This window comes from Aulonocara sp. 'chitande type north' Nkhata Bay, linkage group LG19 (assembly GCF_057382095.1).
Source record: "Aulonocara sp. 'chitande type north' Nkhata Bay isolate Kocher_YH1m ecotype deep benthic linkage group LG19, A_spYH_male_GT1.1, whole genome shotgun sequence".
In the NCBI taxonomy this organism is placed as follows: domain Eukaryota; kingdom Metazoa; phylum Chordata; class Actinopteri; order Cichliformes; family Cichlidae; genus Aulonocara; species Aulonocara sp. 'chitande type north' Nkhata Bay.
The window spans coordinates 30267788-30284227 of NC_141362.1; the positions used below are offsets into that span (position 1 = coordinate 30267788).

Below are 16440 nucleotides of genomic sequence, written 5' to 3' on the forward strand. Positions count from 1 at the left end.
CTGTAAGACCGCGTGGAGGGCGTTTATTTTGTAGAGCTGGCGTTAGCAACACGGGAGTTGGGTGGCTTTAACTAGCCACATATTTTCAAGCTACTAAAGTCGGATTTTCGCTTTGAAGCAAACGACGTCTTGGTAAGGTTTGTCGAAATTATGCTGGTACTCATATTGCTTATCGATCTCGTGATAGCAAGAGTTCTGATCTAAAGCTAAGGTAGCTAGCAGCTAGCGTTACCCAGCTAAATGAATAGTAAACAGATAAAACATACTGTCGATGATACAGACAGCAGCTAATGTTGCTTTCCATATTTTGTTATTGCAGAAGCACATTTGTGTAACCCTAAAGCTGTGTGTGTGTGTGTGTTTGTGTCGCGTACGTTGTTTGACGTTAACGGCCAATGTTGACAAAGTTGCGTGTATAGCAAAACAATGCTAGCTGTAGCTAGTTAAGAAGTTATAAACGCTGGACTGGTCAGCATCCCAGCTTTATAACAATGATTGTCTGCACGGACTTCTTTATTTGTTGTTTTTGCTGGGTAAGTACGACATTGTTTTGTTTTGTTTTTTTAAAGTGTGTCTTGCCATGACTAGCCATCGCAGTGAGTGGTTGTGGGAGGGTCACAGGCCCTTCATCCAATCGTTCAGCTCGAGTTTGTAAAATGGGAGACGTAAGGCAGATAATAATACGCTTTTATGATGTTTTAATCTGTTTATTATGCAGCTTAAAACATTACGTAATCCCGTTTGTGGGTGTGCGCCTGCTCTTTTCAGTATGTTGAAAAATAAATACAGTCATGTACAGTATGAATGCAAAGTACAGGCCTTAAACGTGAAGTGATGATCAGTCTTGTAAACAATTCAAAGTAGAAGCTCTAAAAAGACAGATTACGTATTAACTAGAGGTGAGTGTTTATACTGTGACTGTTGTGCTTTTAGTCATTATACACTGTAAATCGTATATAGTAATGAGTTACTATGAAAAAATTATAGGCAAGGACAAATTAAGGGAACAACCTGAAGCCTTGGCCCTGCTGTGTCTGAGTGGCCACCTTTATCTTGTGATTGTTTACAATTATAATTGGCTGCTGTTTATTTATTTGTTCCTAATTTATATTTTATATAACTAGATTGTCACGTAAGATATGACATGTGAAACAGGTAGGTTTGCTAAGGCCTAAATATTGTAGTTTATAAAGGTTTTTAAAATGTGTAAATTATTAGCAAAAACAATCATTGTGACCCATCTGTCTGTAGCCAAAGATCTTTAAAAAGTCTCAATGTCTTCCATAGCCAAATAGGATAATGTGTCACCTGTCATGAAAAAAATCCAAAGAAATGGAATATTACTGTTTTAAAATGGACATGCTACTCATAGATATTTAATATTCTCTCCTTCCCAAGTCACAGAATGGATTTAAAAATAAAGAAAAAATGTCATCAAACTGTATCACAAACTTGCATAAGACTGTCCTGGAGAGATTAAGTTGCAGTTATTTAACTTCGTCTGTCCATGTGTTTTTGTTTTTTTCTTTTGTTTTTTCTCCTGGATAGACCATCATGAACCGGTTTAATCAACCAGGCAGTCACAGGACTCTGCCGTTCACCCGGACATCGCACCTTGGAACATGCAAACAAGACCTGGAAAGAGATTCAGGCTTCTCAGGTTTGATTTGCTTACATTCAAAAAAAAAAACTAGCATGCCTTTTAAGTTTTGTGATTGTGCAAAATATTCTTGATTTTGTCTGAAAGAACACGTGTCTTGACCTGGGATATAATTAGCCTTTATATAATTACAAATAATGTCTATCAGTTCATGAACAAGGTCGACCCTAATCAAATGTGGAGATCTAGGTCACATTTAATATGTAGGTTATTTACAGTATGGGGGTTGACCTGAATTTGATTTAGCCCTTCACATTAAGATGATAGTATCCTTTTTCAGACACGCTACAGATATTTATCTACATCTGCCACTGTTTTCATACAGCTAATGTTTTTCCACACAGAGCAGAAGCCTTTCTTTTAAACATGATGAGCCTCATATATGTGTCGTGTTGTCCTCTCAGATGCTAGCTCGGAGTACCTCAGCACAGTCGAAGTGACTGACTCTGAAGATGCAGCAAGAAATGGGTCAATAGTCAGCCAGGAGCCAACTGGTCCACAGGTGGCTGTGATGGGAGGTCCATACACTGGACTGTCTCCAATGATCATCATGAACAACTTCGTGTTAAAGCAGGTAAAATATTTCAATATTTGTCTGAACAGACTACTGTGTATTTCATTACTCTTAGAGTGTTTTATTGCTATATTGTCTTTGAGCTTTAGTGCTCAATGGAGCATTGTTTGGCTCAGAGTGTTTTGTACTCTGAACTTTTAGAGAAATTAGTTAAAAGCTTAATTTTGGATGGAGTTTATTAACTCAAATTGAGCATTCAGATCTGTCTGTGCATGTTGTGGGTAATGTTGTGTTTTAACACTTTCCTTAGACTGTGTATGATCTGGGGCTGGGCAGTTTTCTTTATAATTCAATTGTGCTATCCTCTGAGATCAGCAAAAGTGATATCAATGCTGCTGAATTGGTGGTGGGTTAATGTGCACTCACTGAGGTAATAATATCCACTCCCAGTAAGTCATACTTTGTACCCCAAACACACCAAAAGCAATAATGCTACTGTTTGATGATGATTCAGCCTTCCATAATTAGAGTTTATAATAGAACAGTTATTAGCTGAACAGTGAAAACATTATTACATCATTACCTATAGCTGCCTCTCCTTTTAAAAAAAAAAAAAAAAAAAACTTTTGGGGGGGGGCTACAATCCTCCTAAGTTGTTCAGTCTGTGTTTACTTGTGTAAAATCTCTCACCACTCTACACAAAGCTCTCACCACACACAGTGGCCTCTTTCACCGACAAACACACACATACACCCACAAAAGTTGAAAGCGTGAGATAAACAGCGAACCCGGCAAGCACTCACATGGAGCTCTCGTTTAAATAAAACCAACAGATATAAACACCCTCTGTTTTGTCTCACTTTGATATTATGATGATGGTTCAGTGTAGCAGGTCCTCCCCCTAACACACAGACACACTTAAGTCATTCATCCATTTCAAAGTGGAAGAGAGGCCTCTCAAGTATCTTATTATAATGCAGAGATGCCAACAGCAGAACTAACCAGACACATTAAATGTAATATAAATGGAAGCTTGACAATCCCTGAGATCATCGACTATAACCCTGTAACTCTGTCATGCACTTTATGTTTAACAGCTACCATATTATAGATAGTATAAGAAATTTTTATAACATTAAAGGTCTGTTTGTTTGTTTGTTTTCTTATTTTCTAGCAATCATCCACAGCTCCAGCAGAAAAACAGTGGAACTTTCCTTCACCATTGGAAATAATGCCTCAGTCACAAGTGGTTCTTCTTCAACCCATGCTATCAAATGACAACAACAGCTCTCCTAAGACTGGCTCTGAAAACACACGTCAGTCAAAAAGCTACATGCCCATCCTCAAATCATATCCCAAAATTGCCCCGCATCCCATGGACACACCCACTAAGAGGGTAGGATCCTCAAGGGTGAGGGGGAGTACAGCAGCAGGATATAACCAGCGACAGAGGAGGCATCATCATGGCCACAGGGTGTACAGCACCCCCAGCCCCCTGTCAGCACTGCAGATGACAGCCCAAACCACATCCAACTTTGAAGCACCAACAAACCAAGCACAGAGTCAAGAGCAGCTTATCAAGTCTTTTTCCTCACAGGTAGGAACCAGCTCCCTGCCCTCCTACACAGATGAATTTAGGACTCTAGCAGGAGACAACAGGATGCTTGATGACGAATTCGAGGATGAGGACTCGATGCGCACTAATAAGGAGAAGCGCTTCAGCAATACCTACAACATACTCAACAAGTCCGGCTTGCTGGGGATCACCATGCGCACAAAGCAGCTGATCAAAGAGAATAAGCGCACCCAAGACCAGCTGCAGCAGCTTCAGGAGCAGACGACTCTGCTGCTGGAGGCTCTGAGCAGTGGAAACCCACAACTCTGGACTAAACTCCAGCTTTCTCTCCAGGACACAGAAAAGGAACAGTGGGGGGCGAAACCGCAGAGCATCCTAGCTTAAAATATGTACGGACATAATCAGTAGTCCTGAATCTGGAGACGAGGATTAATCAGGAGGCCACAGGGGGATTTAATAAATGTGGATAAATTGTGTTAAATATACTCTTGAACTAAACTTTAAGCTTTCAGACCTTTATCAGTAGGCTGTAGGTATTAATCACTTTCTGCAGCAAAGTTAAGAAATTAGACAGTTTTGGAGCAGCTGGTTGGATATAAAACTAAAGGTCTGTCTCATATTGCATGTTGTTGTTCCGACGACATCAGAATTGATATTACTCCAGGACCGTCACTTCAAACGACCGGTCACATTGTTGGGATGCAGTAGCTCTGCAACTTCGTGATAAAGGATTGTGAAAAACCAGCAGAAGTGATATGGGAAGTCAAAAGCTATTTTCAGCCGCTCCATTGTCACAAGGGTCCCCACAGTGGGTAGTTCCACATGTTTGATTTGGCAGAGTTATTATTCCAGATGCAACCCTAAAGGGGATTTCTGTCTCCAACCTAAATATCATTACGGAGTTGGAGAATGGGAATTCAGAAAATGTGACATAAAGAGCAAGAAAGTCTGTATAGATGACATATCAGGGTAGATGAATAGGTTATATTCAGTCATATAGTGCTGATCTGCCCAGCCAAACATCTTCACAGGATAGCAGTAATTATATTTGCTGCTTGTGGTGACATTTCCTATACTTCTTACCCTTAGCAGTGTCAACAGTGACTGGGCTAGTAGAGCAGAAGATATCATTGGCATGCTTAACAAGCGTTTGTGTTTTTGCTCTCAGTCCCAGAAGAGGAAGGCAAAAATTTGCACTGCTGGTTTAAGCTTAGGCAATGAAACTACATAACTACATTTATGGGGAAAAGGGGGGTTGCAGTTGTAGTTTTAACTGCATGTTAGAAAAGGGCAGAGTCATTTGCTCTTTTTCTCTTAGTTGCACAGTCGTGACGCAATAATGTGATCGGTCCACAGACACTAAAACGCTGACATCAGATCGTGCTGAGGTCGAAGCAGCCGTTCTTATGAGATGGGAGTTAGGAAGCATGCTTGTATTTCGAACCCTTGCCTATAATGAATTTTCTTGCCTCTTCTGTTTCAAAATAGCAAGTATCACTTGCAATAGGGCTATGGCTTCTGTGTCAAACTCCTAAGTGTAGGGATGCACTGATTGTGAAGTACTGACACCAGTGTTTAGCCGATAGCCCAGGCTGATACGTTTTTATTTTTCTCTTTGTTTTGTTGAAAAGTTGCAAATGTTTAAAATTCTTTCATACTTTGTCACGCTACCTTTTCTCATTAAAACCAGCTCAAAATTGATGGCACACTGTAGATAAACACTGGCCTCTCACTTTGATAAGTGTTGTCTTACGTGCTGAGAAGCCAGTGGTCATCCACATGATTGATTTCAGTTCGTAATGATGTTCGGTCAATATATCGGTGCATCCCTACTTGATTGCATTAATGCATGCCTTACAGCACATACAAAGACACATGGGGTTTACTCCTTATACGTGGCATGAATGTTGCTAGTGTGGAGAAAGTATGAGGGTTATTTACTTCTTAGATCAAATCCATCTTTCATCTTTAGTCAGCAGGTTCCTGTGATCTTTGTTTTTCTTTATCCTTTATTTCTAAACTGGTAAATCAAACTGATAGAGCTGATGCATCTTTTGTAGGAAGTGTCTTTTCAAACGGTGTCTGATTCACAGAGAGTTCAGATGGCTTGCTAAATCGTAACAGTTTGTTTTTCGTTTAATGGAAGTTTATTTGGTGTCAGTATTATTTATTTGTAATGATGTTTCTGACCAAGACTAAAGTTGTGTGAATACTGTAAACAGAGATTATTGCACGGATTTGGCCAGTTCTGGTAAAGTAAGCTTCTTTTTTTTATTATTATTAAATAGAAACTTCATACCTACAGCTTGTAGCAGGTGATGTGCTGTAGCTATATAACTGTGTTGCCTTTGGATTTGTTGCTCTCATGTTCATTCCTGCTTTAATTTTTGCTTATTATTTAGTATTAATTTAAACTTTAAAACAATGAAGTGGGCTTGTTTTGTTTCATTTCTCAGATTTCTGAGTTGCCTCTAAACATAAGCATAAGATAATGTGAATATAAATGTTTATCAGAAGCCCTGCACCTCTTTCTTTTTTTTTTACCGGTAAGTTAATGTTGTATGTTATGTCGATGCTTGAGCAGCTAAGATTTCTTTATTTCTTTTTGAGCTTAATTTGGGAGAAAGTTTAATATACTTAAGGGTTTCCAAAGATTTATTCTTCTTTGAAGTTGTATAACCACCCACAGTGTGGTTAGATAATGCATTCAAAGTTACAGTATAGAAATCATAAGCACAAGTTAAATATTAAGTCTAGGTTCACTTTGATTTGTTTTCAGGACCACGATTTGCATACCCCAACATTAGTAATTAACCTGAATATTAAAAATGAATCAAAAGCAGTCTTGGTTTTAAAAGGGCAAAAGGAGGGTGGCAAATTATTACAGTTTGGATACTTTTTTTTTTTTCTGATATTGTCAAGTGTGCTTTGTGTAAAACTGTTGGAAGACCAGTGTGTCATTATTAAAGACAATAATTAATCACTTGCTGTGATTTGAATACTTTTATTGGTATAACAGGAATAGACAAAATATCTCTAGAAAGTATACTTATTGAAACCCAAAACCTGTTCGACATGAGCAGTGTATTTGTAGCTGGAGTCACAGAATAACAGTGAAAAGTCCTTAATAATAATATTATTATGCAGAGCGCCTTATTATTAGCAGTGTAGTGAATACCTCATCTTTGGGGTCAGCTATAAGCAAATAAGAAATGACTTTATGGCACATTGTGAATAATAACCCTGGATAATCGAATATTAATCATCTTCCCCACCCATTTTCCAAAGGAGCATTCCCTCTTCACACTGCCTGAGTCACATTACTTTGAGTAGAGTACATCAGGCTAAACATGTAATTGTCACAACAGTATTGTCAAGCCCGGCAGTTTATGCTGCAGACAAACGGCTTCTTTGTCTGATAGCCCTTAACGACAAACGAGAGTCATTGTCACGAAAACTACCCGGAGTTTCCTGAACGTCGCTTTGTAGCATCTTAATAGGATGTGTGGAAGAATATTGCACTTTGATAATCTCAGAGCACCGCATGGCACAGGCTGTCAAATAATACAAAATTGCAAAGCTGTGAAGGCATGCAAAGCCATCTTTATATTTTGATGCAAGCGTTTATAGTAGCGTAAGTAAAACTGCTGGATTCCCAAAAATGACCAACTTATTTGTCTTAATATTGCCTTTTTAAAAAGCTACCTAAAGGATACACTTAGACTACACGCTTATTTCACATTGCTTGTATGGCTCCTGTCCTTAAAGGAATGTGTGCTAACAGCTATTTCACAGACTATTTGAAACGTCAAAAAGCATCCTCTCTGTGTTCAAAATCGTTCCCCACATGGGTCTTTAGACAGCATTTTCTACAACATGTGTCACTTTTTTGACCTGTGAGGAGCTATTGTTACGATATGAGGTTTTTCTTCAGTCCTCTTTATGGGCATCTGCGTCTTCAGAGCACGTCTCTACTGTCTGCACAGGCAGTATAAGACCAAGCATCCAGCGGGTGCCAAAGACGTCCTTGAGGTTAGCTCTCCAGGGGTTGCAATTCTCTGCAAGTTGCCCTCTCTGCATCTGACACCATGTCTGCCCCCGGGCCACCAGCAGCACCTGCTGACAACAGAAACCTGCACACACCAAACCGATGCCCAGCCACACGTACAGCATCAGCACCAGGAACAACTGCAGGCCTGAGATTGTTCCTGTGAGGAGATATTGAGGAGGAGAAATTACTGTCGCATATATTATTGTTAGAATGGTGGATGGTTGTAGTAAAGAAAAGAGTATTAAATGAGGTCAGTGTATATACAAGTAATACCTGTTAGCCTGAAGCTCAGGCAGACTGACCTAAATGCTTAGTTTAAGACCATTTTGATCTCAGTGAAAGCAAATATCATTAGTGTGGCCTAGCTTTGCAAAAGCCCTGCCACCGTGCTGTTTTAACCTTCTGTTTGCAAAGGGCATCTAATCAGGACAAAGTTAGCTGAACGTGCATGAACTGAGAGGCTGCGCCAAGATCCAGTTTGTGAATCATGCAAACTCTAGCAGACTCCAACAATAAAAATATTGAGTTGTTAATTGGTGTCCCCTCTGCGATATCAGCTTTAATGGAAAACTCACCCATGAAGAAGTAACCAGTGGAGAACGGGAGAAGAGTCAAAAAGGTCAGGGGGTTCTCAAAAGAGATAGAGTACTCCACTGTTAGAAAGGCCACGCCAAGAACCAAAGAGTATAAACATGTGCAGGATGTGTAGATGCAGAACATGATGAAGTAGCGCATGTTTTTGTTGCCGATGCAGTTTCCAGTGAAGAAACAGTGGTGGTCCCTCTTAAGGATAACCTTCTTGCAAAGTTTGCAGAAGTGACGGCCGTTTAGGAGGTAGTGCGCGTCCACTTTATCTGAGCAGTGAGGTGAACACACTGGAATCACAGTCTCGTTGGCACTCTCAGCTGGGTATTTAATAGTCATTATGTAGTTCCCTAACGCATTGAACATCAAGAAAAGGAAAATAACTGTATGTAAAACTTTGGACCCGTCCAGTGATGTACCCTGACTTGGGAAAATTGTTGGAATGAAGAAGCCAAAGTGAAAAATGAAGGTGACTGCTGTAGCCGTAAAAAAGTACGCAGGTGCTACAGCGTTGAGAAGTCTCAGTTTTAACATCCGGGTGAACATATCTGTGTGGGAGCAAAGAACACAGTTAGCAGTGCAAGTGCAAGTAACTGTAAACGTAACTGCGCAGAAGTTTCTGGTCAGTTTGAAATGTTCTTTCTTCTGAAAGCAAAGCACGTTTGTTTGTATCTAATATAACAAGAACAATGACCCAAAATGGTCTAAATCACAACTAATGGTCTGTGGAATCATAAATGATTTATCATTTTAAATGGAACATGATAATAAATTGAATGAAATGGCCTGTTTACATCAACCACCGCTCTTTCTGTGCACATTATGTTACTTAGTTCAAGTTTATTGTGCTAAAAGTCTGAGCATGCGTAGAGAGCTGAACACAGTTGTGGTCAGAGGTTTAGATTCACTCATCATGGGCATCATACTCCCTTTACAAACCACCTCACGTTGGCTTGTATGGGTGTTTATCCTTTTTTAGGTAAAGGCCCTGATGCTTGCACAGTTTTGTGGAGGGAGCAGTACTTCCTGTTTTATAAAATCTGTTCTTGCTCTCTCTCTCTCTCTCTCTTTTTTTTTTTTTTTTTTTTAAATTTACTGCATGGATTAACTTTTATTCCTTAAAGCAAGGACAAAGTGATCATTTTCCAGTCCTTTTTTTAAATTTAGAGACTATAATCAGACTGAGACAGCCAATCCAGGCACTTATTTAGCCGCACTTATTGCTTCTCCAATCAGCACACTATTTTCAGTTGTGCTGACATAATTGGAAAATGGTTTTTCTAATGACTAATCAGGTTTTTAATATAACAAACTTGCATTAGGAAACACGAGGTGCCATCAAACACACATTTGCTGAAAATAGGTCTCTGTATGCAAACACAGGTATTCATGATGAATCACTCTCAACACTTTTTACCAATTTCATGTTAGATGCAAACACAAACGTGCAGCCAAAACAGAAGATACTATAGTACAGTTTTAGCAAATAGACAAAACAAATTCTCAGCTTATGAGGATTGCTAAGTACCTAAAGAATTGGCAGTGCTGTTTGCAATTTAAGGGGCATCAATAGTCTTAATCCAGCAGTAAAGTCATTTACTTGTAGGGAGATTATTACATTAAGATACTTGAATTAAATAGTAGCAAATTGGAGGGAATGACCCTTCCAAGGACACAGTTTGGTCTGAGGAGAGATCAGGTAGTTCTTCCTTTCCATTGTGTCCAAGTGCTTGTTCACAAGGGATAACTGTTTAGTTCTATGTCTACTACTGAATGCTCTTTACCTGACAATTTGAAACCCTGAAATAAATCACACTGAATCCAAACCATTTACAAAGAGCACAGTGCAGAAATGTGAATAGAAGAGAGAATGTAAGCCTGCCGCTTAGAGTTAAAAACTAATTTCTGAGCAAAGTGGGGGTGGGGGACTCCCAGGGGCCACTGAGAATAGCAGTAATGTCTTATCCCTCCCTCTGTCATCGCATAACCTGCAGCACTGAAGGATTTGCAAATCACAAGATAGCAAACGACGAAAAGGAAAGAGGGCGGTCTCGCAGACCAAATTTAAAAGTTGGTCTTTACGTCCCTCATTAGAGGGCATCGACACTGTGGATGCTACAGAAAACAGAAAGCATTTATAATATAACTGTAGTTATCCATCTCCTTCGTGTTCTGTTTTCTTTCAGAATTACATTATATCGTTTCCAGTATGTTAATGATTGCGCCAGTAATGTTATTTGCCCATAATTTCATCTCCATGGCGCGACGCATCTGCCTACCTGCAGATGTCAGAGAGCGGAGGAGCTGTCCTTTCAGCACTACGGAGCCTCGGAGCTCAGGAGCTTCTTCAAACGCACACAAGAAGGTTTCTTTGAGAGGCACTGACGTCGTTTTTACATCACCACATTAACTCCTTTGTCTACCGCCGCCTGCTGGTCCGGATGCGTCTGTGTTCCTCTTTTTCTTCACGTGTCCCTGTTAACAAGACAAAAAAGAAATTTCAACAAAGCAAAACAAGTATTATTATTTTCACATGGTTAATTCCCCATATTTAAGTCCATATACATCCATTCAAAAAGTATATATTTATATAATAGTACATTTTTATAAGATTAATCCTTCACTTTCTTTCCATGTGAACAACTATTATTATTACAGCATGTGAACAGTCTGCAGTGTTTAGGGTCAATGCAGGAAAGAAAGAATTCAGTAGGTGGCAATGTATCCTCAGTTATCTGACGTCCCATGCTGTTAGCGTAGAGGTCCATAAGCTAATTTTAGCAATTTCAATAAAATAAGCTTTACTCACAGGATGTAAGGCAGCTCAATGCATTTGATTTCTTTTGTTAACATGACTTGACTCTCACAAACACTCCATACTAAAACACATCTTGTTGTGCAGGAGTCATAAAGGCATCAATTTTCAACATCTCACAATATAACAGGAAATTATAACTCCATTGGCAAGTCTACATGTTTACCCATCACCCAATGGACCACTATCAGTCAGGTATTGGCCTCTCCCTGTTACAAACAAATATTCTTTTTATTATTTTGTCTTTATTTAAAGTACAATTAACTTGAGCACTAATACATTTTGCATCATATCTGTTACCAGGTTAAGTCTGAGATAGATCCTCAGTATCCTTAGAGTAATGTCTCTAAAGAGCTTTCATTTCATTACTTTAGTCTAGAGACCTCTCCTTTAAGGTAACATAAGATTATTGTTAATATTAAATCCTGTCTCGCTGATATTGAGATTTCTTTTTGAAAAGACACCTGTCTGTAAAAACACATACAACATTATAAACAGGAGATATTATATGTGTTCATAAAGTAATAAAAGCATGTGCAATAGGGAGCACAGGTAAATAAATATAACCTTTTTAAAATTTTCCTGTGAAATATTAGATTGTAGCTTTAAAATCTTTTGTACCTCATTCCTTCATAGGAACCAAAGTATTTACAAATATTTTTTTCCAATTTCATTGTGAACAAGAGGCAAAGCCAACAGTGAAATATCCTGTGATCAGAAATTAAACTAAACATAATACGCAACATGCAACATGCAACATTATATTATAATATAATATAATATAAAACATAAACAAGTCAAATATCTTCAAAAATATCATCATCATCAAGAACAATAAAACTATTTAAAAGGTTTACTAAATGGTGTGTGGTAAGAGCAACAACCCACTGACAGATGAATAGTGACTGAGTAGTTGTACCCACAAAACAATGCTGTATATAAAAGTTGTTGTTTTGTATCTACACTTGTGATATATTCTAAAGTTTTTGTAGATTTTTTTTATAAAGAATGCAAAATATAGAAATAATGATAAATGTATATTTTAAAAAAACAAAGTAGCTTTAATTTAATAATGCTTAATTGTTTTCAAATATTTTTCCTTAATATATTTAAAAACATGTATTTTTTAAGTAAAATATACATATTTTTCTGTCTTAAATGGAATAAGCCTTTGTATTTGTGGGATGTAAACTGGAGTACGTAAAATTCAGTTTCAGATTACTGTGCATTTGGTGTTCAAAGTTAACATTAAAAATATATATAATTCATTTAACCACTTAAATCGACCTAGCTAACTTTAAGGTGGATGTCTGGTCAAATATATTTTTATGTAACTTCGAATAAAACGAATGAAATTTTGTTGGCATCACCATTGCTTGATGGTCCCTTAACGCCTCCAAAGCAGGTGTTTAATTGTTAGACGGCCCCTGCGAAGGTGGGAGTTTCTCTTGTTTCTTGGCGTTAAAGAAAGATCAGCAGCATCTCTATCACCGCCGGACCTCAGCGACAAGGGAGTTTTATAAGGTGAGTGAGGTAAATATTAAAGCCGTGCGTGCCTGTAGTGATAGAAATGCAAACCGGAAGGCTTTACTGCGCTATTAGTGGCGCAATCGTTTTCATCAAGTTACGGAGCTGAAGGAAGGTGGGTGTGCAGGCTGCTGTGAGTGCTGCAGTAAGCGGGGGAACCGAGAGTCGATAAAAATGTCTGATTACGGAGAGCAATACCTTTTCCTTTATTTATAAATATCTTAAAGTTCACGGTACAGTGTGGTGTTGGTGTTGGTGGTGGTGAGGACGAGCCTGTCTCTGGCAACGTGTCAGACTCCTACACCCAAACCAGGTGCATCATTTCTCCTCTCTGTCACACCTATTGTTCCCGATTGTTCCTCGTGGACTTAGCTGCGTGGCAAACCTTGAGTGAGCATCGTTATGTGTAACTTGGGGAGCCCGTTTTTAATAAAATAAGGAGCCCCTCAGACTTCCATTCATGCTGCCACCCTCTGTCTGTGTAGCCTGATGCTGTTCAATCTGGACTCTGTTGGATTCGCACAGAAAAAAATGATACCGGTCAACTTCTTGTGACTTGTTGATTCGATGCTTATCCTACTACATGTGATGTGGGTTTTAACACAAGGGTTACCCTGTAAAATAAATGTGATTCTTGAGGTACATTGAGCTTTTACAGTAAGTAAAGCTAGCCTTTTCTGACTGTGTTTTTTCTGTTTTCGGAAATTGGGCAGAGTACTAAACTGACATCTGGCAACATTTCCACCCGACTGTGCTGAAAGCAGGTGGCCTTGAAAATGCCAGATTTGCTATGGACTTTTGACATTTTAGTGGAATACAATATGTCAAACCCTAATGAGAGCCTGGGAGGAAAATACATTTAGAATGGTGATATTCAGATTTTAGCCAAGATGTAGAGCGTAATCTTACAGGACTCAATATATGCACATCTCATCACGTTTGATAACACCAGATGAATGATAGTAATGATGGCAATTAGTGTTGTTTATTCCTTAATTAGAGAGGAGGCCTATCCTGTTTCCAGGTTCCCAATTATGCGTGTTCTATAAATAGAGGTATTGCGCTTTCAGAGAGATCTCAGAAATATCAAGAAGGGTCAGAATTAGTGTCACAGGTTGGATTAAACAAAGCCTTGCGGGTGTGAAAAGGTCGTTTTTGAAAATCAAGGACTTCAGAATCACTGCAGATGCTTTAAATGAAGGGGAGAAACTGTATGTTTTTACCTCAGTGTTTTAGACAAACAGATAGTAGGTATTTGTGTGATCGAATTCATACCTAGATGACAAGAACATTGACTAAATTTGCAGCTGATCAATTGCTTCAGTATAAAATATGTATATATTTCATAGTTTCTTACCAAAGTGCTGTAAATTAGTTGCAGGGTTTTATCCTGTTTCTTTAAAATTTGATCCATACGAGTGCACAGTAAGTGTCTCACAGGCATTAATATTTCAAAAGGCTCTAAGCTGAGATTGAACAAGGGCTTTTAGTAGTGATACGGATATGGTGCACTTGTGTAGCACTGAGCAGGTGCAAAAGGGATGGACAATATTGAGACGTATGTTAGAGCAAGTCTTAAACCACGTTAAGCCTCGTGTTCATTTTCTCCGCATACTTTGTGTTTGGCTGTTTCTTTGTGTTTGTTTCAGCACCACGAGCAGGAGGACAGCTCCAGCTGGGCAAGTAGATGAGATGAGATTCTTTGCAGTTTTGAGATTAGACAGAAGTGAAAAGCATAGCATAATCTGTGAAGATTAATACCATGCATGCAATAATTTGCACAAGTTTTAAATATTGCAAATGTTAAATGTACCAAAATCAGGTGGAGTAAATAGAAGACAAATTATGTGATACCTCTTGGTGTGCTACACCAAAACCAAACACTGTGTTTTGAAAGACCTGGCTAATGTATTTCACATCTCATGGCCCCTACAGGATTAACTGTATCCTATCACATTATTGTGATGTTATTGTAGGGTCTTTACCTTACAATATAAAGTGCCTTGAGGCAGTTGTTATGTTATGATTTGGTGCTTTATAAATAAAGTTGAATTGAATATCTATTATTTAACCAGTTAATATAAAGCCATGGTTAAAAAACAAACAAACAACAAAAACAAAGTAGATCCTTATGTATGTCAGGCCATAATAAAAAGAGATGACTGTGCTGACGTGCCACCTTTAATACAGTGATGAATGGGAGTTACATGCATATTTGAGTCAGGGATCGGAGAGAAATAGCTCATGTTGCAGACAGATTGCTACTGTGTAGCACAAAACACGGGTCATCCAGTGAACCATCCCTCTTTCTGTTCTGGTAGTAATGCTGATGATGGTGGTAGTCATGCAGTTTCTCACAGTGAGAAATGCAGTGCAGGTATGGCTTGTGTGCACCAGACATTCATGACTGCACCACATATTTGATGTTTTTCTGCAGGTCATCTCCTCAGCCCCACCACCCCACATACCAGACTGCCAGATGGAAATAAGAGTGTCAGAAAACCTTTGCTGTCCTTTTAACAGACCGTTGAACACAAACAGAATATCAGAACAAAGCAAAGGCTGATGATACCACAGTTAGCTGCGAAAACTCCATTTGTATTCCACCTGTCATCTAACCACAGCATTTGTTGGCTCGGGCTTTGTTCTTTTGAAGTCTTTAGTAGAAAGTAGGCGCCCTGCTATTTGAGATTCAAGCTGTGAATTTTTACTGCTGTTCCTCCGAGGTCTATCACAGTGATGCTGATGCATGCAGCGCTGTCACTGATGTATTGTGCACAGACTTTCACAAAGAAGCACCCCGCCATAAACTTACCATACAATGAGGAGTATCAGATATTCACAGTCATACATAAATGTCAGACTGTCTTTTGATACTTCATACTGACAGTGCCTTTTGTGGGCTAGCATTCATATCAGATAAACCTCCTTAGACATTCAGAGAGGTCACAGCAGCAAGAAACAGCATCAGATGCTGTAATTTTCAATTTCTAGTTATCAGATGAATCTGTACGTATTAATCAAATATTTCGAAGCAACTATGCTATATATTCATTGCAGTGTTTTTAAATGTGAATATTTTCCTTTTTTGTTATGAACTGCTGGTCACACAGTACAATATGTTATTCTCCACAGGTATGTTTATTAAAATGATCTGGATATCTGCAACAAATTAAAGTCCATTAAAGTTCTTTATTAATGTTTTCCACAGTAATATGTGCATATATTGCACTCAGCTTTATTTTCAAGCAGCTGTGGTGTTTAAAATAAATAGACTGTACATGTATAGGTTATATAGTGTGTAATGCTGATAATTATATCTGTTTCCGTAAGTCTCTCTTTGATTAAACCATTGCTGATTGTTTGCCTGGCAATTTTTTGTGTGCCAAGTAATTAAATGCTACTTTTTATGTAAATATGGTTTAGATAGTGACAGAGACGTTTGTCCAGAATAATATTTTCCAACAGACAGGATTTTATGGTTGACGTGGAGGTGAGGTTTATATTGATTGGGGCTCAGGTTTTCTCACAGGCCCAGTTTTAGGATCATCTACAGGAGAATTTGCAGTGTAAGAAGCTGTGGGTGGAATCGTCCACATCCTGTGTGGTGTGCAGAGAAAATGCAGCTCAGAGAGGTTCTGTGGTTACTGAATAGGTCAGGTACAGTGTAATCAAGCATTCATATCTTAGAGCCAAGAATCACAGATGCTAC

At 38.6% G+C, this 16440-nt stretch overlaps 3 protein-coding genes across 4 annotated transcripts in view; 2 read left to right on the forward strand and 1 right to left on the reverse strand.

Moving 5' to 3' along the window:
• Window positions 1-9: 9 nt before the first annotated feature.
• On the forward strand, window positions 10-6733 carry cipca (CLOCK-interacting pacemaker a). 2 transcript variants are annotated; one of them, XM_086275147.1, is made up of 4 exons: window positions 10-132; window positions 1549-1660; window positions 2065-2234; window positions 3349-6733. In XM_086275147.1, exons 2-4 carry the CDS (start codon window positions 1555-1557, stop codon window positions 4132-4134), a joined length of 1062 nt encoding a protein of 353 aa, XP_086131273.1. In that variant the 5' UTR covers window positions 10-132; window positions 1549-1554; the 3' UTR covers window positions 4135-6733. The 2 variants fall into 2 exon arrangements, with proteins under 2 accessions (XP_086131273.1, XP_086131274.1); XM_086275148.1 differs by having other exon boundaries at window positions 22-137.
• zdhhc22 (zDHHC palmitoyltransferase 22) lies at window positions 5991-10754 on the reverse strand. Its single transcript, XM_086275149.1, has 3 exons — window positions 10666-10754; window positions 8377-8934; window positions 5991-7958 (listed from the first exon to the last, which is right to left on the reverse strand). The coding sequence occupies exons 2-3, from the start codon at window positions 8930-8932 to the stop codon at window positions 7681-7683; spliced, it is 834 nt and encodes a 277-aa protein (XP_086131275.1). The 5' UTR covers window positions 8933-8934; window positions 10666-10754; the 3' UTR covers window positions 5991-7680.
• A 1892-nt stretch (window positions 10755-12646) lies between these two features.
• Window positions 12647-16440, forward strand: part of tmem63c (transmembrane protein 63C) — a 42374-nt gene continuing 38580 nt past the window's right edge. Inside the window, exon 1 of the mRNA XM_086274444.1 lies at window positions 12647-12725. The gene's annotated coding sequence lies outside the window, so the exon portion shown is untranslated. The remainder of the gene's footprint in view (window positions 12726-16440) is intronic.